The 22,742-nt window shown below is 37.5% G+C and overlaps 1 protein-coding gene across 2 annotated transcripts in view; it reads right to left on the bottom strand.

Annotated features, from left to right (window-relative positions):
* LOC143228962 (villin-1-like) overlaps positions 1-22,742 on the bottom strand; it is a 66,959-nt gene that overhangs the window by 29,488 nt on the left and 14,729 nt on the right. For both annotated transcript variants that reach the window (XM_076460497.1, XM_076460498.1), the window contains 5 exons: positions 19,755-19,836; positions 15,418-15,492; positions 12,561-12,599; positions 11,686-11,751; positions 10,908-11,038 (listed from right to left, as the gene is read on the bottom strand). In XM_076460497.1, the coding sequence (XP_076316612.1) occupies positions 10,908-11,038; positions 11,686-11,751; positions 12,561-12,599; positions 15,418-15,492; positions 19,755-19,826 (383 nt within the window). In that variant the 5' untranslated portion in view covers positions 19,827-19,836. The remainder of the gene's footprint in view (positions 1-10,907; positions 11,039-11,685; positions 11,752-12,560; positions 12,600-15,417; positions 15,493-19,754; positions 19,837-22,742) is intronic.

Genomic DNA, 22,742 nt, shown 5'->3' with positions numbered 1-22,742 from the left:
CAGATTACGAGTCGCACGCCTTAACACGCTTGGCCATGCCGGGCCCATGAACTTAATATCAGTGTAGCAAAGAGTTCCAGAGACATAATGATATTCGATATTCTTAAGAAACTCTTTGACAGAAAAAGAGCCAATTACTGAAAGCTTTAGATACAATTGTGATACCTAACAATGTAATGAATACTTATATATACGTTTGGCTTGTTTTAATATATTATTTTAAAACAAATGGACTGTGCTGCTGTTTGTTTATTGTTAAAATTTATTGCCAACAAGTTACAGACACCTACTGTAAATATTTGACTTACAAAACCTGACAGTAACAGCGTGACTTGGGATTCCAATTATGAAGTGTGAATAAAAGCAATTGCATGCAACTGCTTCAAGCCAAAATAAATACTGATCTTTTGTCTCAAGGATATAAACTATGTAGGAAACATTAAGTACCATAAGCAGCTGCGCTATAACTAGATAATTATAATTTTTTACATCACAAAAACAGGGGATTTGGCCGATTCCTCCTCCTTACATGCATGCATACAGTTACATTTATATTTGAATGTATAAAATGTTAACTTCCGGTTAATTGCTTACACGTAACGCATTAGTCAGTTTCTTTATATGCTGGATATCTGTTTTGTGCCTATCGCATAGATCGAGCTTCGAATTGTAGCGTTATAAGCCTCCCAAACTAATTGCTGAGGTGCCAGTAAATCAACATTCGTTCAGATACTATCTTAAAGAAAGTGTTTCTATAACTGTACAGCTAAGTAAAATTTCAGTGAGATAGTAACAGTCTTTAATATTTGTTTGGGCACATAAACAAAATATCTTTGGGGAATTTTACACCCACTCCCCAATGGAAAGACAGGCACATACACAGTATTAAGTCACTTAAAAATAAACGTGATTGTCTTAAAACTACAAGTAGACTACCATAAAATATTTTGAATTGAGTTGCAATCTTTTGGAAGGGAATATACCCACAAAACATAAAATATTACAATAAGCCATTCCACTTACAAGTAACTATAGAGATGAGCTTTTATGATAATTCTAAAGATTTTTGGGAAAATGCTTAGAAGAGCTTTTCTATTATGATTTTGTATGTATAGCAAAGACACCTGTGGTCGTCCCTAATTTTGCTCTACTAACCAGTAGTAACACTCTACCATCCACACTAAAGAAGTGATTGTCGCTCTTATCACGCACCCACAGCTTATTAAAATGCTAGGAATAGTTTGTGTTATCGCACGGGTTCACCAAACCCGACTCGTCAAAACCGAAATTCAGAGCCCTACTATTTGTTCAACCCGTATCTATGCTTTTAAAATTTGACAGTTTTAAAAAGTGTCTGAAGGTATATACTTACTTCGTGCAAACAAACTGCGTACAACATACTGGTGAGCACCGTTAATTTGGGGTGCTAAAAATATTGTGTAGTATCACTAAAAGTAGCCTATAGCCTTAAATATTGGCCACAAACCAGTCAATGTGTATGGAAATAAGATGTTTAATCTGATATAGGTTCACTGTACTATAACATGTATATTTTGACGAAGTGATTATTCGTTACAAATTTAGTCCTTTTGCCAATATACTGTGAAAACTTCCTTCTGCTATCTGCCAAGGTTGTATAACTATCGATGCATAGCTCAACATACTGAGTTAGAAGCAGGCCTGAAGTGCAAGCAAAACAAGCGACTTGTGAGAGCCTTGCGCTCTTCCAAAAAAATGACTGAAAAAATTATATATTTGTTTATGTTATGGTGCTACAACCATGTGTACTATCTGTGTAAATGGGATCCACAGTCTCTTACGAATATTTCACATAAATTTTCCCTTCATGGTAGCTCCGTAAAGCCTTACTCTGATAATCTGCCAATTCTTCACCCATCTTGAGTAGTAGGGCCCTCTAGCGAGTTAAAATTAAACCTTTTTATTAAAAATATATTGATTATCTTGTATTGCTCGCAAAACGGAACAAAATATTTAATGCTTACTTTAATCGAATAAATAGAAGTTAGGAGGCTAATTGAAGCCTTAATTTGAAATCATTTCTTTTGGGGGCAACGTGACCCCTTCTCCGTAAACTGTAATCTGAGGTTGGCAATAACTGTGCTTTAAAATAATGTTATTTGGTATTAAGCACAAAGCTACACAAATGACTAGCTGTGCTCTGGCTATCAAGGATATTGAAACCCGGTTTATAGCAGTACAAGTCCGCAGTGCAAGTGGGGGACAATATTAAAAACTTCTGCTTTGAAACGAATTAAGCCAATTTATATTCATTGCGTTGTTTACGCTTATACTCAATTCTAAAGGCTCACTTTGTTCTTGTAATTGAGCAAAAAGTGGCTACATGCCTCCCAGTGTCTGTTCAGGCGGTTTCAAAGTAAAAAAATCTGATATATTTAATAACTCACACAGTGTTTCAATATTTCACTTAGATATAAACCTTGATAAGTTTGTTCGACCTTTGTTTACAACAAACCATCTATACACCTGCTCTGGAAATCTGTACTTTTCGTAAATGAACTATAACTGAGCTAGCAAACAATGTAACTGATTAATGTTTAGTTATAGCTTCCAGGATATTCCTGTATAAGTACGTTATTAAACGCTCAGTTGGAAAACATCTTAACTCAGATATAAACCACAAGTGAACGAGTTCTCTCATTGATGTTTTTTTTTCCTAGAACATCTGTTATCGTTAAATACAATGAACACTTGAGTTTAATTTGACGATATGATAAAGATATTCCCTTTTTAAACTATCTCGTTAACCAGCGAAACACATATGAGTGAGGTAATACAACTAGTTTTGCAACATGAAATTGAGGTCTTGATATATAATCTTCACATTTCGTTCAACAAAGAGATCAAGGTCCGGCATAGCTAGGTGATTAAGGCGCTCGCCTCGTAATCCGAGGGTCGCGGGTTCGAATCCCTGTCACACCAAACATATGGGGGCGTTATATTACGGTCAATCCCGTTACTCGTTGGTAAAAGAGTAGCCCAAGACTTGGTGGTGATGACTAGCTGCCTTTCCTCTACTCTTACACTTCTAAATTGTGGATGGCTAGCGCAGATAGCTCTCGTGTATGTGTGCAAAAACAAATAGATCAGATTAATTCAATTGCAGCGGAAAATGAAACATGACATTGTATTATTATATACAAGAAACAATTGCACAAAAAGTTAGTAAAATCAATCCACGTTAACATTTCAACTATAAATGTTGTCTTTAATAGGTTGCTGTTCATGAGACTAGGCCTCAAGATTGTTGTTGTTTAATATTAAGGACAAAGGTCTTAAAATGTCTTTTAAAACATCTGCACAATTATGTTTATTTTTGTTGGTGGTGGTGGGCGAAGCTACTGAGACAGATATGACAAGACTTACAAAATTTTATCCTTTGCCATATTTTCAGGGGTCCGAGGACAAATCTCACTCATTTTATGTTTAGTAGGTCAAACTCTGAATGACCTTACACAGTACTGGCCAGTACTGATAAGAATGGTAGTTTTGCTTGTCGTAACAGCAGATAATACTAAGTTCGATTGTTTTGTCTGTGGTTTCAAGATTTCTGTTTTCGCCACTTTGTATCACATTTGATTGATTGATTGATTGATTTAGTGTTTTATGGCACAAAGCAGCGAGGCTATCTGCGCCATAAATAAATGTAGTTATAGACATAGATGGAAATGAAGGTAAAACAAAAAAGTATAATGTCAAACTGAAGGAGAGAGATTAAAACTGTAAAAAAGGAACCACAATTAAAAAGGTGTAATGAATAAATATGCAACACTTAAATGAGATTAAAAAGATTAATGGCCATTAAAAAATTAAAAACATTATCAAGGTGGACAGAGTCACCATCACTAATAACTCTGTCCAATGTTACAGACTGACCCTGGCAAAAAATATGTTTAAAATAATGCCGTCGTTGAGAATTGTAACGATGGCAAGAAAGTAAAACGTGGCTGATAGTGATTTGAGTGTTACACAAATTACACATTGGTGCATCAGTTCCAGATAAAAGAAAAGGATGAGTTAAAAAACTGAGACCAATGCGTAGCCTAGTGAGAACAACTTCCTCCTTCCGAACTTTACGGAAGCTAGATGGCCAAAGTCCAATTTTGGGTTTGATTTGAAAAAGTTTGTTGTCACGTTGCTCACTCCAAGTGGACTGCCAGCTGGCACGGAGCCGAGCCTTGAAGACAACACCATAGTCCATGTACGGAATAGGCATAGGAGTGATGGTGCTGAAGCAGACATATTTAGCTGCCATGTCTGCAAGCTCGTTCCCGCGAATACCAACATGGCCTGGTATCCAGAAAAACTGGATTGAAGTAGCTGCTAATGAGAAATGGGCCAGTCGGTTTTGAATATCAGCGAGAACAGGGTGTGAGCTAACGTGTAGCGATTCCAAGGCAAGTATAAAACTAAACGAATCAGTATAAATAGTGCAGTTGGAGTACTGCTCAGCTGCAATATGATCCAGGGCAAGAGATATGGCATACAGTTCAGCAGTGAACACAGAAGCTGTAGAAGGGATTCTGCGCGCAACTACTGACCCATAGCAAACCATAGCAGAGCCCACTGAATTATCTGATTTGGAACCATCTGTATAAATGGGAACTGAATGATTGTTTGAAAGATATTCATTGAATAAAAGACGGTACTTCCAATTTGGAGTATCTGCCTTTTTTAGGTGACTGAAAGAAAGGTCACATTTGGGGGCTGTAATAAGCCATGGTGGGATGGGTCAACCTGTGGAATCTGCAATGTTATCCAAGGACAGACCCAATTCATCCAATTGTGCCCGGATGCGAAGGCCAAACGGAGCAATGACAGATCGTCTGTTCTGAAAAAGTACTGCCCACCGAGGAAGGAAAACACATTTCCAGGTGGGATGCTTTGGTAAGGAATGAAGTTTCGAAGTATATTGTAAAGATAGTTGCAAACGGCGAAGGAGTAGAGAAAGTTCATAAGATTCAATGTATATACTTTGAACTGGAGATGTACGGAAAGCCCCAGTGCAGAGTCGAAGTCCTTGGTGATGAATGGGGTCCAGCATCTTTAAGGCCGAGGGTCTGGCAGAGCCATAGACCATTGATCCATAATCGAGTTTCGATCTAATAAGAGCGCGATATACCTTTAACATTGAACAGCGATCTGCCCCCCCCCCCAACTGGTAGAAGAGAGAACACGAGGGATGTTCAGTGCTCTTGTGCATTTGACCCGAAGCTGCTTTAAGTGTGGTATAAAGGTCAGTTTACGATCAAAGATAAGCCCCAAGAACTTGGTCTCCGGGACCAATGGCAGCAAAACTTCACCGATATGAAGTTCAGGATCAGGGTGAATACCCCGTCGACGGCAAAAGTGCATGCATACAGTTTTGGAGAGAGAGAAATTAAAGCCGTTCGCCAGAGCCCACTTCCGTACACAATTGAGGGCGGTTTGTAGTTGCCGCTCAATATATCTCATGTTTGACGACTGACATGAGATGTGAAAGTCGTCGACATACAGCCCATTCGCAACAGTGAGAGGGAGTTGTTCAGTGATGGCATTTATCTTTATACTGAAGAGTGTAACACTCAATACACAGCCTTGAGGGACTCCAAGTTCCTGTACAAAAGAACGGGAAAGTGACGAACCCACACGAACTTGGAATATCCTGTCCATTAAAATAAACATGGGTAGATGGCCAGGTAACCCATATGTATGGAGGTCTCGCAAAACACCATACCTCCATGTTGTGTCGTAAGCCTTCTCTATGTCAAAGAATACTGATACAAGATGTTGGCGGTTGAGAAAGGCTTCTCTGATAGATGTTTCAAGACGAATTAGGTGGTCTGTGGTGGAGTGCTGTCGACGGAACCCACACTGGGTGGGCGAGAGGAGGTTGTTTGATTCAAGGAATCAAACAAGACGAGCATTAACCATCCTTTCTAATGTCATACAGAGACAGCTCGTCAAAGCAATTGGACGGTAGTTTGAAGGAATCTTGGGATCTTTCCCTGGCTTAGAGAAAGGTAAAATAATAGCCTGGCGCCAGGCATCAGGAAAAACATTCTCCTGCCAGATCCGGTTGAAAACAATCAGAAGGACATCAAGAGAAGCAGGAGATAGATGGTGCAGCATGTCATAATGAATATCATCAGGTCCAACAGACGTACTGGCAGACCGAGGAAGGGCCATTTTTAGTTCCACCAGGGTAAAGGGACAATTATATTCAAAGAAACAGTCAGTTCGAAAGGAAAGAGGTGATCGCTTTGCCCGAGTCTTGATGGTCAGGAAGGTGGAGGAGCAAGCAGAAGTGCTAGATACCCGGCAAAAGCTTTCACCTAGAGTGTTAGCGATGTTTCGAACATCAGTCACCTCCTGACCATCAGAGAGTAAGATCGAGAGGGGGATAGAATTGTAGTGCCCATTAACCTTTCGAATCCTGTCCCATATGATCTTGGAACTGGTGGTAGAAGATATGCTGGTTGTGAACTTAATCCAAGATTCCTTCTGGCTTTGACGTCTTACCCACCTAGCATGTGCACGGGCCCATTGGAAAGCAACCCGGTTTGAAGGTGTGGGATATCTACGAAAAGTATCCCAGGCCCGCTTTTGAGCCTTCCGTGCTAAGTGGCAAGCAGGATTCCACCACGGACGAGGATATCGTGGAAAACGTGTCGAGGTTTTAGAAATACACTGAGCAGCTGCATGTGTAATACAGTCAGTTACCGCTGCTACACAGTCGTCTATTGATGGCTGATTTACGATGGCAGGATCAAGTTCTGCGAGAGCAGTGAAAGTGGACCAGTCTGCCTGATCCAGCTTCCACTGGGGCACGCGGGTAGGGTGGCATCGACCACGGCCAGTCTCTCTCAAAAGGATCGGAAAATGATCACTGCCTAGTGGATTATTGTCAACCCTCCATGAAAAATGGGAGAATAATGAAGGGGAGCAAACTGAGAGATCAATAGCAGTAAAGGACTGACTAGGTGCATGAAAGTAAGTGGAAGAACCAGTATTGAAAAGAGAAAGGTTCTGATCAGAGAGCATACGCTCTACAGATCGGCCCCTCCCATCAATAATAGCACTTCCCCAGAGGGGATGATGTCCATTAAAATCCCCTAGGATTAGAAATGGAGATGGCAATTGTTCAACGAGAGCATCAAGATCTGATTGATCATATGTCTCTCCAGGGGACAGGTACAGAGAACAAACAGTGATGGTATGACCCAAGGAAACACGGATGGCTACAGCCTCCAAGGGTGTGTTGAGTGACAAAGACAGGGTGGGCACGTGTTGATCAACTAACAGTGCCACCCCTCCATGTACTCGACCAACACACAACCTGTCATTTCTGTACAGAGAAAACTGCCGAATGGAGACAGTATCAGCAGTTTTGAGAAATGTTTCTTGTAAAGAAAGACAAACGGGATGGTAGGAAGCAATCAGCGTTTTGATATCATCCAGATTAGAACGTAAACCTCAACAGTTCCATTGTATCAAGGTGGCCATTTTTAAGAACGGGTAGGTGAAGTGGCTGGAGAACCCTTCTATTGACGACCACGTCTTTTTTCTTTACTGTCTTTAGTCGGAGGAGGTCTATCAACCTCCATGGATTCTGCTCTGGGTCGGGTGGGCAGGTTTTTGTTATTGGAAGGAGAATCCAGTGACTGAGGAGGCGAACGAATAATTGTTTTGTCTCTTGTGGTGGGAGAAAAAGATGTATCAGAAGAAATGCCTGTATTTGAAACTGAAGGACGTGGATCTTTAGGTTTGTTGGAATGTATGGGAGGAACAGAAATGGGTGTGGAAGTCGATTCATCAACCTTTTTAACCATGGAGGTCAAAAGGCTTTTCATTTGTTTTGAAAACGATTCTCTTGGAGGCACAGAGAGATCTGTCTGCACTCCCACTGTAGTTGTGGAATGAAGTGCAGCAGCATATGTCCGAGATGGAGTTGTGGACAGCAATTTCCGAGCCTCAGGATAACTAATGTTATGTGTCGTTTTCAAACGCTGCACCTATTTTTCCTCCAACCATTTTGGGCAAGAATGAAAGTAAGAGGGGTGAGAACCATTGCAGTTTACGCAATGTGGGTTCATGTCACAGTCATAGGCATCGTGGTCCTTGCCTCCACAACGAGCACATGTCAGGGAACCACGACAAGATGTCTTTGAGTGGCCGAATCTCTGACATTGGAAACATCGAAGAGGGTTTGGTATGTATGGCCGAACCCTGCAAATGAGATAACCTGCCTTGATGGTGGCAGGTGCACATGGTGAAGTAAATGTTAAAACGAGGGTATTTGTTGGCAGTGTAACTCCATCTTTGCGAGTGGAGATGCGCCTCACTGCAGAAACTCCTTGAGTGGAGAGACCAGCGAGAATCTCTGACTCAAGAACGTTCTTCAAATCTCTTTCAACAATAACTCCTCGTGAAGAATTCAAGGTAGCATGGGGTGTAACCTCAATAGGTATATCCCCAATTGCCTCTGAATTCAAGAGGAGTTCACTGTGTTGGGATGTGGATGTTTCAACCAATATGTCACCAGATCGAAGTTTCTTTACTGACTTTGGAGAGCCAGCAAGTCCCTCTAGTCCCTTTTGAATAAAAAAAGGGGACATTTGCCCTAAAGGTTTTTCCGAAAGAGAATGTAATAGAAGAAAATGAGGTACGTGTATTACTGATGTTGAAGATTGCTGTTCTGAGTATTCAAGACGTGGTTGCTTACCCATTGACTGTTTTTTTACAATTTTATTTAAATTTTTTAGAGAATCCATAGGAAAAAGAAAAAATTTCGGTACCCACTGACCCCACCCACCATGGAGCCCTAAAAGGGGACGCACTACAAAGTCACGCAAGGACAATGCAGCAACGCCAGGGTTTCGTGAGCACTATACCCAAACACCAGCATCAGGCACAATGTCCACAACACCCGTTGAGAACTTCCAACACTGGTACTTGGTTGACTCTAGCCCAAGTGGACCAGCCGATTGACCCAAGGGGGGCCACCCAAAGGCCGCCCGTCTACAGGAATTCGAGGCTAAAGTGGTGTGTTAGGGTTGAACCTCTCAACCACCAGGATCCTCTCCTCCCCTTCACGGGTCGCCACGCACGGCAAACACGTGGGTGGATGTTTAGATCCCAGAGAAGGTAACCAGATAGAACAGAACCTTCCCTGGGAGGTCCCCTCACCACGTACAGGAATCCACACCGAGGGGCTTTGTATCACAATATATTTATATATCTTTTATCGTGAGGAATGTTTACGTGACCCATATTATCTTCCCTTTTCAAAATTTAATAATTAAATAACTAATGAAATGCAACCATTCAGTTTTCAAAGTTTTGAAGACCAACTCTAACAATTTCTGTTGACATGTTGTTGTTGTTTGTTTCCTTTTACTGCAATGAATATTGTTACCCCGTAAAATGGCAGTTGTGCAAAGAAAGACTCAATGCATCGTTTGGCTTGCAAAGAACAACTCAGTGACTGCGGTGCAACGTAATTACAGACGCCTGCACAGGAGGTAAGTATGGGGATATGTTAAGGAGATCGTCTATCGCATGCCTATGGCAAACATGATGGAGCTAAAGACCAGAATAACAGATACCATGATCTCTGTAACTCTGGGTATGCTGCAGCTAAGGTGTACTGAAATCAAATATCGTTTAGATGTTCCAAAAGCCAATAATGGTGACATGTCAATAAAATAGTTTGAGTTTGGCCACATGTTGTCGAAATTTCATGACTGTATTTCTTTCGTAAATTAATTGTTTAACTTTAAAACAAGAAAGATAATATTGGACCAACCTGTATTTATAGTAATTAATCTACTTTCACACCTCTGCAAAATGTACTTGGAATTGCCCCTTCCGCCTCCCAATATCAATGATTTAAGTTTCTTGGCGACTTTTAATGAAAACATTCCAGCATTTTAATAAACAAATCTTTCGCACCCGCCAAACTGAAGCTGACTACTAATCTGGCTAATTTATGATGGTTTCTTCTGAAATTTAATGTGAGACAATCTTGGGAATCCTTAGGTATATCGGAAAACAAGCTAATTAAAGGTCCCCTTGAAGAGAGGGTGCTATATATCTACCCCTGTACTCTCCCCTCCTTCAGTAAAACATAAAACGATGAGCAGTGTATATATACATAACCAGATCTAAAGATGATTGGATCATACTAAAATGTGTCATAAAGTGATATTGAGACCCAGCGTGGCCAGATAATTAGGTTGCTCGACTCGTTATCGTCACACCAAACATGGTCGCCCTTTAAGTCATGTGGACGTTATAATAATATGGTCAATCCCATTATTCGTTGGTAAAAGAGTAGTTCAACAGTCAGCGGTGAGTGGTGACGACTAGCTGCCTTACCTCTAGTCTTAGACTAATTGTAAACGGAGTTTTCCAAATTTCACTTGACACTGGATACTTCTATTAGACTTTTGCTTTTTGTGAGTGAAAATGTACTAATATGTAGTATTTGGTTCAATTGTTATGCACTTTATTGTTAGGTTCTTATAAGCTTCTGGGAAGGGACCATTGATACTCCTGACCCCTTCCTTCAAAGTACAATACGGCCCGGCAAGGCCAGGTGATTAAGGCACTCGACTCGAAATCCGAGGATCGAGGGTTCGGATCCATGTCGCACCAAAGATGCTCATCCTTTCAGCCGTGGGGGCGTTATACAGTGGCGGTCAATCCCACTATTCGTCGGTAAAAGAGTAGCCCAAGAGTTGGCGGTGGGTGATGATGACTAGCTATCTTCCCTCTAGTCTTACACTGCTAAATTAGGGGCGGCTAGCGCAGATAGTCTTCGTGTAGTTTTGCGTGAAATTCAAAACAAAACAAACCAATCACAGTACACTAGGTTTCCTGATTACCTGATTCCTTTCCTGAAGTACGACAGAAACTGTTTGGATTCATGACCTTCAACCTCTCGATGTTGTACAGGGGAACCTCCGAGGAATTCGTCAAGTTCGACAGTCTTATAAGCTGCAACTCCAGCTTCGTCCTATTTATAAGGTCAAGAAAAATCTGGGTCATCACACGTATAGAAATGAATCTTCCATTTCTCTTTTATACTTACTTTTAGTTCGGTAAAATCCAGAATCAAATGAAACATGTTTAGAAATCTGTTCTTACGTTAGCAAATTTTCCTTGTTTATTTGGGTACAAGTTATTCATTTGTTACTGATGAAACAAATTTTAAAAACACACGAGTCTGCTAGAATATTCTACAAACAATGATAATTTTGAACAAGACAACGTGAATCCATAACTTTCTTACACACAAAAAAAAAACACTTAACATCTTTAACTAGCAAGCAATCGTTGTTTTATTTCTTTTAAAGTATGTTTGATTACTAATTCATTGAGGGTTCTAAGTACATAAACAGATGAAAAATAAGATCAAACACCAAGTATGTTTGATAAAAATGTAAGCCGAAGTGTTGGAAATAAATGAAAACATACATAATTTTACCTGGGACTAAATTAACAGTCATTCTTACTAAACGTTAACAATTGTTTTGCTTATATATATATATCTCAGATTCTGAATGGCTTAAAAGTAAGTCTAATCTTGAATATTATAACTAATTCAAAAATATCATAATATTTGTTATTCAATTTTTGTTCGATTCACAGGTTCATACTTACTCGAGAAGTTTGAGAGCCCAACCAGAAGTGTATATGAATATCGAGTCCACGACGAGCTGGCTTTGGCTGGACAAAAACACAATATTTATGAAACTAAACTATACATATTGAGTTTATTTGAAATGTTTGAAACATTTAAAAAAAGACGAAAATTATATTACTGCCCTTACAACGGTGTCACACACGTTGTTTTCCTACTTATATTTGGTATGTTAAACCTGAGTGAAACTTTATACACCCAGAGGCTAAACGGCGTAGTACAGATACAGTCGTCTATAATTTTGAGCTACTGAACAGAGTAGCGGAACCCGCCGCAACAGGAATAAAAAAAAAAACGTGGCTGACTGTTACTTTTATAACGCACTCATAGCTGAAAGTACGAAACACGTTTATCAGAATCGCCGTGTAAACCTTAAATATTTTTTCCCCAGCTCAGCATGATAACAGCTACACCTCGCCGTGGCACTGTTATAGTTAACCAAAAGACAGAAATAGACCAAATAACTATGTTTATTATTTAAGGCCATATAACTTTATCGTCTTCTTTAACATATATTAAAGAGCATTTTTGGTAACAGTTAATATTGTCTTTATTTTATGAAATGTGTATTACACTACTTGTGCATTTTTACGTTGAACATTCTTACTACACGACTAAGATAAAAACTAATTTTACCGTCTGTTAGATATTTAATTTCAACGTTTCACATGTATTAGTCATTAGTATCTGAGGATGTTATTTCATCATGAAGAATGCTTTTTTTGTGAATCGACAATTCACTGTTAATAAATCATACCTTTAACCCAATAGTTTTCTTAACTCATCTAATCTCATGAACAATAGCAACATACTGAGAACCCAAACTTTGTCTTACCTTCATAGACGAATCACCTCTTTCACCATGTTCTGTTGCCTGTTGTTAAGTAAATTCAGTATAAACAATATTATTCTTTGTTTAAAAAACTATATTAAATATTTATTTACATATCTTGATTGGTATTTCATTGCCAACAACTAAATAAGTAATTATCTGTATTCAATCGATTTCTGATAAGAAAACATAACGAATTATTAAACCAACGTAAGGTTAAAGGCATAAAAATATATTTATTAGCAAATCTCTCAAGACAATCATATCCAGGAATATCTCGGTGGACTCAGCAGATGGCCGGATGTGGCTTTGCTATACGAAAACACACACACGCCCTCTACAGGGAGTATTAAAAAGTGAACAAAATTTACTTTTACATACACTTGGCAGTATTAAAAAGCGATAAACAAATGACTGTGTGGACTGGTCGATATCCGTCCGCTCGTAAAAACGTGATAATACCGAAAATCACAAACAAATAAACCCTTACTGTTAGCCTTGTAATGCCTACAATTGAAAAACGTGGAAGGACGAGACCTTTTCTATTCCATGATTCTGACCTTGCATCCTGCGACTTTCATATTCTGTATTCCTCTCACGAACAGTCTGTGTGGATAATCTTACACACATCTGATAGCCTAGTTGAGTCGTTACGTCATGTGTACGTTTTATAAAACTAGTATGAAAACGATGGAATATGTGAAACAAACTGAACAGAGACTGTGTTGATAAATCATGTGCGTAAGTGTAAGTCTGTTAGTCGTGATCTGATACAGTTTGCTGATTGGTTTGATTTGTTTTGAGGGTTATCTATGCTAGCCGTCCTTAATTTAAGAGGGACAAACCAGTGGGATTGTTTGTTTTTGAATTTCGCGCAAAACTGCACGAGGACTATCTGCGCTAGCCGTCCCTAATTTAGCAGTGTTAAGACTAAAGGAAGGCAGCTAGTCATCACCACCCACCGTCAACTCTTGGGCTACTCTTTTGCCAACGAATAGTGGGATTGACCGTCACATTATAACGCACCCACGGCTGAAAGGGTGAGCATATTTGGTGTGACGGAGATTCGAACTCGCGACCCTTGGAGACCAAAGGGAAGGCAGCTAGTCAACCGCACTCATCGCTAACTCTTGGGCTACTTTTTTTTTCTTCCAATAAATAATGTAATTGACTGTCATATTCACCTTACAATGGTTACATTTAATATGAATAGAAGGTTAAACAAGGGGTTCATTAAGTGAAATCTCATGATGTCAAATTGCTGATCGCGCAGTCAAAGTTCATAGAATACATACACAATGTGTAGGAAAAACATAATGATACTCCTTAAATTAATTATATTATTATAATTCACTCTGTTACGGCCCGGCATGGATAGGTGTTTAAAGCACTAGACTCGTAATCAGAGGGTCGCGGGTTCGAATCCCTGTCGCACCAAACATACTCGCCCTTTCAGCCATGGGGGCGTTATAATGTTTCGGTCAATTCCACTATTCGTTGGTAAAATGGTTGGCGATGAGGGGTGATGACTAGCTACCTCTCCTCTTATCTTACACTACTAAATTAGGGACGGTTTGCACAGATAGCCCTCGAGTAACTTTGCGTGAAATTAAAAAAAACAAACCAAACAAACACTCTGTTACAAACGAAAACTTGTATACAGTTTAGATTCTTTTTTAGTCACTAGAAACCTGAATTATCCTCTGTGTAAAACTTTTAAGTAGCTAATTTAGCTATGATGAAAATCATAACGATCAAAAACATACCTCTTAGAATATATGTAACTTAAGTTATGTATTGAGCGCTTATTCTAGTGTTCTCACCGTTGTTGATTCAACCATAAAGAAACAAAATCACTGTAATATTTTCAATGATAAAATAGGTTGGGGTAAATAAGCTGGAAGCGTCATTTTGGCATTACTGTGTTTTGTTGCCGTCGTTATCTTTAGGTTCTGTGTGTGAAAAGCTACATAAGGATTTTCCGCCCTTAGCCATCATTAATTTCGAGCTTTTAGGATATAGGGAAGGTAACTAATCAACAACAACCACCACCAAACTATTCTTTTGTCCGACCGAATAGTGGCATTTCACCATCAATCTTTTACCTCAATCTGTTCCTTTATTATCCTCTAGAGATGGTATCTCTGTTACAGTGCAATTTGTTTTAAAAGTAAAATACAGCAATGACCTTCACTAGTAGAGAAAATTGTGTCTTGACGATACGGCCTCCTCTGTGTTGAATAAGAACAACCAGTCACATGAGGTACACTAGTCAATATGGGTAAATCCAACGTTTCCTGTTAAACAAAACACGATGGATTTAAACAGTCTATGCACAATATCAAGCAAGCTGGTTTACGGAAAAAATATTTTATGTGAAGTAAATCTGTTGATCAATTCACAGGATCAATAGAAGGAGACCATCCAGTGCCTTACTAAAGCAAGCATTCACACTATGTTTGTCCATTGATTTTAATAAAAACTGTTTCCAGTGTGTATAACACATGGTGTTCAGTCTATTCATTTCCTTTCTTCAACTCAGCTGTTAGTTGAATTCAATGTTACTTTGCAATCCAGTTCCCAATAGATTCTAAGTATTGTCATACAGTTCGTTTTAATGACTAAGTCGCAGTACAACAGTTTTTTAAATGCTTGGTCAAACAATTTGTGATTGAAAGTAAAGAAGACAGACTAACAGTATGGTAACTACACAATATTTGCTACATCCAAGTTCGTTTATCCAATACCAGAGCTCGTCAGACCAATTCAATGTTTTACTAAATTGCCGCCAGGTGATAGTTTCTAAACATTTAAAATTTTTAACTACAACATATTGTACATTATACAGTGATTTACTTACACAAGCGACGATGTAAGAGTCTCCTGTGTAGAAAGTGCTGTAATGTTCTTGGGAAAGAAGGACTAATTCCATTTTCTGAAATAATGAAATCGTAGACTGATCTAATTTTCTTTAACAATACAAATTTATTCAAAAGGTTTTTATAAAATCAAAATATTTATCAATAAAAAGAAACATAGTTAGCAAAAAAAATGAGTAGAGTTATTTGAATATAACGATAAGTAATCACACGGACAAAGTTTTCTTTCATCTTACACGTGACGTCCTGGGTAGCACGTGGTATCACTCTCTAAGATTTTGGTTTTGTCCATATTTGGTTAATTGTCAACAAGTAAAAAGGTCATCATGTACGTTAAAAATCTAGCAGCTAGTCAAAGCGCGCAAAAATAATATAATTTTGTGTAGGGAGATAAATTATTGGATCTTGTTATTTCTATTTCACGTAAACTCAATCAAATATAGCTTCCAATAACAAATAAACTCAGTGAAATATAAAGTCTCTAACAACGAATAAATCTAATCAAATTTGAAGCGGTGGCGCAGCCAAGTTTTCCAATTGGGGGGGAAGGGCCCAATAAATAAAAAAACAAACTAAAATTGATTTACATCTTCAATCAAATGATCATTAAAACAAATAAAATCAAATGTTATAGTGTCTATAAGAATTTTCTATTTCATTGAATGATACAAAACAAGCTATTATATATATAATATGTGCCTAGATGTTTTTCAAGATGGCGGACTCCTCATGACTAAAGTCTCTAAGAAAGAGTAACTCAGTTCTATATCAACAAATAAATTCGATCAACTCTGAAGCCTATAATGAAAGGTAAACTAAAAAAATACCAGTCTTAATAAAATGCTAAATGTTTACCAAAAAAAAAAAACAGCTTCTCTTTATCCTATACCTGAAATTTTACTGGCATGTCTAAGTGCTTCAAAACCTCAAGCCTACACTACTGAGCAGTTGCTTCCGAATTATGTTCGATTCGTCTCACAGATTTTTTAACAAACCAGTCACATGAGGAACGCTAGTCAACATGAGTAAATCCAACGTTTCCAATTAAAAAAACAACAAACGACTACAGACTTACTGTAATTATATAGTTTTTCATCTAGATAGGCCTAATTCAATTCTGGCCATTTTTTTGCCCTATAGCCATTAAGCTACGTCATTCATCTTCCTAAAGGTCTATAGAAAAGTATTATATAGTTTTTTTCTAATTGTCACTTACAATTTTTAAGCCTCTATAATTATTTCTATAGACGTTTTGTACTTCTTAATATAGATATTCCTTGCCGTTTCGTTTTTTTTTATCTGAATTATGTTAGAAATAAGCCGCATTAAATAAGAAACTATACTTCGTCTACCCTGTATACAAATATATATATTATCTGTGTACGTGTGTCTTTAGAAATTAGAAACTTTATCCAACTTTATCTACGAGCTTTGATTCGTGTGTACATTTTATTTTACTTTTTGGCCAGCTAATCGTAAAAAAAAATTATATAATTTTGCATGTGAAGAAGAGCAAACTGTCGCCTACAGTTTAAGGAACAGAAATATGTTCGCTTGAGTGAATACAACTCCCGCCGTCTACGACAAGCTAGATAGCAATGAACGTGATTTTATTTTTAGTTATTTGGTAATATTGAGGTAATCGTGCGTGTAATTGCAGCTGTACTCAAGAGCAATGTGCATAAACTTCGAATTTGTTCCTTGCTCAATGTCCTTTTCATTTGTAAAATAGACAACTGTCTCGGCATTTTATGAATAACAAATATGAACAAAAACAAAGTAAAACAATTGAATGTTACGTAATTATGAGTTCATTTATTATAATAAAAAAGCCTACGTGTAAGACTGCCATAAGTCCAAAATGAAAGAACCTGAAACATTTCACGCTTACTACAGGGATTCTGAGGATTATTTTTTAGATTCGACAAAAACAAATTTTGACCATTTTTTGCGATATAGCCATTAAGCTCCGTCATTTATCTCCCTGAAGGTCTATAGAAAAGTTTTTTTGTTTTTTTTTCTGATTCTCACTCACTGACTAAACAGTTTGTGGAAGTTTTATGGCAAATACTTGTGAAAAACTGTCAAAACATCTGCCAAAATTGGACAAATATTAGGAAAAAAGAACATGTTTTAGAAAAAATGAACGATGTTCCAAGAGTATGAGTCAAATTTTTCTTTGCCATTCCAAGGCAAAGAAGTCAAGACCACCAAGTACCCATGGAACAGACCCTCAGAATGCTATAGAAGGTATAAATAGGTAAAGTTCGGGAAATGACATCAAACAAAACAATTAAAGGATTTTTTCGCATGTAAATAATTTAACCACAAACCTGGGAAGCAAAATACGTACCTGAAAATTAAAAAAAAAAAAGATAACTGAACTAAATTTAGGAAATGGCAACAAACGTCTGTTTGATTTTGAAGTTCACGCAAAGCTACACGAGGGCTATCTGCGCTAGCCATCATAATTTTGCAGTGTAAGGGAAGGAAGCTAGTCATCACCACCCACCGCCAACTCTTGGGCTACTATTTTATCAACGAATAGTGGGATTCACCGTCACATTATAACGCCCCTACGGCTGAAAGGGCCAGCATTTTTTGTGTGACAGAGATTCGAACCTGTGACCCTCAGATTACGAGTCGAGTGCCTTAACCATCTGGCCATGCCGGGCCGAAATGGCAACAAACAACAGGAAGAAAAATGCAATTCAGAGAAGACTATTGAAGGACTGGGAGAATGAATGGAATTGACTCTGAGCATCTAAATTAAAACGATTTGTTTTTAAAAAGAGATGAATTGAGTTAAGTTCGGGAAATGGCAACAGACAAATCAACTAAAAGAACAAAGTAGGAATAGAGGTAATTATAATAATGGAGACGCTTGACTGGTACATTGAGACCTCTGTGAATCATGAGGAAACCTGATATTTTTGCAGCGGAGCGTGGGTATTTTATGATAATGTCCAATGAGGTAACGGCTTTGCATTTTTATGTAGATAAGCGGAATAATTTGTGGAGGCTTTTGCATGTCAAAAGTTTGAGCTACTAACTGTCGTGAGCTAAAAACTACCAGCATGAAAGTGTAGATACCTTACAGTTGTGCCCCAAACAGAATGAAACGTACTTGTACGAGAATATACATATACACACACGTTAACTACATTCTTACTAATACACTAGACAAAATTAAGTTTAAAACACTAAAGATTAAAACAATCTTATTAAAACCAAATCTCTGTCATACTTTAACAGAATGTTCCTCAGTCGTTTCATGTGATTAAACTCGTCACTCTGGTGGTCCAGCTATACTGGTACTTATGTTAACGTTTTTTTTTAAAAACAAATTACCAAAAACAAAAATTAATTCTTTCTCTCTCTTTTTCTTCTTAATTTCAGTTCGTATACAAAACTATTCTTAAGTGAATTAACTCTTCTTTTCTTTTTACAATTATTCAATAAAGTACATTCAACTCTAACAATACACATCCAGTAGACCACAATCAACTGTAACAGTACACATCCAGCAGACCACAGTCAGCTCTAACAGTACACATCCAGTAGACCATATTCAGCTCTAACAGTACACATCCAGTTGACCACATTCAACTCTAACAGTACACATCCAGTAGACCACAATCAACTGTAACAGTACACATCCAGCAGACCACAGTCAGCTCTAACAGTACACATCCAGTAGACCACATTTAGCTCTAACAGTACACATCCAGTTGACCACATTCAGTTCTTGCATTACGCATTCACTTTAACATAATCAGTTCTTATATTACACATCCAGTAGACCAAAGTTAGTTCTAATATTGCACATTGTCTTTACCATAATCAGTTCTTACATTACTGTCCAATAGATCATAGTCAGTTCTTACATTACACATTCACTTTAATGTAATCAGATCTTATATTACACATCTACTTTATCATAATCAGTTCTTACAGCACTCATTTAGTAGAACACAGTCAGTTGTTACAATAAATATCTAATAGACCAAGTCACTCCTTACATTACACATCCAGTTCTTACATTAAACGTACAGTTAGTTATAGTGAGTCTTTATATTACACAAATACGTTAAGTGAACTGCTAACTTTTGCCACTGTTTCTATCAACATGGGAATTTTAGGCTTACAACAGAAGAACATATGTATGTTTGAAGCGTAAAAACACATTTTGAATAACTGGTTAACAGTTCCATTATGCAAGTTAACTTATAAAAACAAATATTTAAACGTTTTAAATCGTTATTTTTTTATTTTTTGTAAGTGGTTTCTAGAAGATATAATTCAAGCATATTCATACCTCTATCCTCCAGATAATGAAAAACGTGGAATTCTTTGGAATATTGCGGAACGCTGGATCAACTTGAGACATCGTGGTATAGCTATAAATACATACATGTACACTCATATAAAATAAACACTTAAAGTATCTATTACTATAACTTCTTCAAACACAGAGATACATAAATACCAAATGCTATGCGATAAAAATAAAATTTCTCTTGAAACGAGTATAGCGCCCTCTATATAAAACCACACACACATTGGACGTAAAGCGCCTTCTGCACTGTGTTACAGTTTCAATTATTTATGTAGCATCACACAATGAGCATTTGCAATTAGTGCAGTACCCTCTATATTCTATACAGTATCTAACACACTGAATTTTTGTAAGTTTCTGAATTAAAACATCCATTTCGAAATTATGTAATATACGCTAAACGTTTTATATCATTTTGCCTTTATTTATTGTAACATGAAATTGAACAGAGTAAAAACATAACATTCTACCACTACAAATATTTAGGCTCCTGTTGTTATTTCTTATTAAGCACAGAGCTACACTAAGGGGTATCTGTGCGTTGCCCACCAGGGGAATCGAAACATGGTTTCTAGAGCAGCGAGCCTGCAGATATACTGTAATAAAGCGTATACGAACCACAATGTAAATAACTTTCAGTAAAAACTTATTAGGAGCACAAGAATTTGTGTCTTAAAAGTTATGTTCATATAAAGAAGGCTTAACAGATTTGAAATTCAACTAATTCTCGCTGGGAAAAACCTAAAGTAAGCAAATATAGTGCTGAACTCTGTTATTTATAAGAAATACTGATGTGATATACGTAGGAAAAATAATTTAATAGTCAATAAAGTAATAGTATTTATCGAAATAATTAATATTTTCGCTGTGGGTGATATTATTCTAATCAGTTCTTTTAATCCTTATTAATATTTAACGCACATAACACATTGTATGGCAGATTCTCAACCCTCTGTCGTAATAATCAAGATCATATACATAGATACATAAACTATTTATATATATTAATAAATATTGATATATGTTACACCAAAAATTTTCGAATTGTTAAAAACTAGTTTCGTGTTAGGCTTACATGAGATCGAACGTGTCTCTCTTGGTTGTTAGCCTGATCATTTTAACATGGCTTATTATAGTGACAGAAACGTTCAACTGCATTTTTAAGCTCTTGTGTTTGTCTCCAAGTGCAAATTTTATCAACTAGCTGTCAGATAAGTACAGGAAAACTAAATAGTAATAAAACGTCATCTATTATTTACAGATGAGATAAAAAAGAAAAAGGTGGATAGGCTTAAACAGAAAACTAAGTTTATCATTAAGTTCCTCATAACACAACTAATAACATGGGTTACATTCATTGTTTGTGATAAATTCTAAGAGGTTGAACTTTGGAAAAATTCATACTCTTAGAACCAAGAACAAACGAACGAAAACACTGTGCTTTGGAAGTGTTATCAATAGATATCAGCAAACTGGACCCCCCTCAGAAAACAAAATGAAGTTCGCAAAGTTGTATGTTTTATCGATAAATCTTTATCAATAATTTCAGGTAAAACAAGCTATGTCCATTGTTTAGAACTAAAATAAATAAATAAAGTGTAGTTAATTTATACTAAGTATTATATAGGAGTATGTAATTTCATAAGTATTATATAGAAGTATTTAATTTCACTAAAAAAGACGAATCGCAAAACAGAATGTATTGATTTATCATTCCGGTGCCCTCGCTGTTAGCGATATTTTCGACCGTAATCCCAAAAATATCTCTCAATCATTGATGCCCTTAAGAGAGCTGGACCACCTAGATGAAAAAAAAGTTGATAATGGTGACAAAAAGAAATATTTATTAACTTAACTACAAGGTATATATTCATTCTATATGTACCTTTATTTCAGTTGGTGCTTGTTTGGCTGCTTTCTTTAACCAAACATTAACATTCTTTTTTTTTGGATGGATGGATATACAATTGCTAGTTAGTTTTTGGTACCATCGCTAAGCGTTTTCTGTTACGACTTTTGAATTTTAGACAAGAAAATTTGTTTGTTTGTTTTTTTTAATTTTGCGCAAAGCTACACGAGGGCTATCTGCGCTAGCCGTCCCTAATATAGCAATGTAAGATTTGTTTGTTTTTGTTTGTTTTTTGAACTTCGCAAAAAGTTATTCGAGGGTTATCTGTGCTAGCCGTACCTAATTTTGCAGTGTAAGACTAGAGGGAAAGCAGCTAGTCATCACCACCCACCGCCAACTCTTGGGCTACTCTTTTACCAACGAATAGTGGGATTGACGCCCCCACGGCTGAAAGGGCGAGCATGTTTGGCCCGACAGGGATGCGAACCCGCGACCCTCAGATTACGACGAGTCGCACGCCTTAACACGCTTGACCATGCCGAGTCAGACTAAAGAGAAAAGAAACCTAGTCTACAGTGCCAACCTTAAACTCTTCGACTAACCGAATAGTGGTATTATACTCACAGCCATAAATTGCCCCTCAGTGGCACAGCGATATGTCAGCGTACTCACACAACTAGAAACCTTGGCACAGCGGTATGTCAGCGTACTCACACAACTAGAAACCTTGTTCCGATACCTGTGATGGGCAGAGTTCAGATAGCCCATTGTGTAGGTTTGTCCTTGTTTCCAAACCAATAGCCTCAAATTATGGAACACGATTTTACGAGAACCGGATGTGTGCCTGCACTGGTTTTAATCTTGTTCGTCTGTATCAGAGAACCTGACGGAATGTTATCTTTTTTGCCTCTTGCTTTGGTACCATGAGCCGAGGAAAAACAACCACAATCTAAAACAAATCATTTCAATGTTAGAGAGATTTTCGTTTTAAGTAATTATGTCTTTAATAAGTAGACAGTTGGAGATGGTATTTTATGCAGTGCCCACTTTATCTCTGATATTTATCCCCAATTTTGCTTCTTCTTTCTCTCTCTATCTTTTTATAAGGGGAAAAACAT

The sequence above is a fragment of the Tachypleus tridentatus genome, chromosome 10, assembly GCF_004210375.1.
Source record: "Tachypleus tridentatus isolate NWPU-2018 chromosome 10, ASM421037v1, whole genome shotgun sequence".
In the NCBI taxonomy this organism is placed as follows: domain Eukaryota; kingdom Metazoa; phylum Arthropoda; class Merostomata; order Xiphosura; family Limulidae; genus Tachypleus; species Tachypleus tridentatus.
The sequence above is the reverse complement of the archived record's forward strand: the minus strand, read 5'-3'. Positions and strand labels throughout refer to the sequence as shown.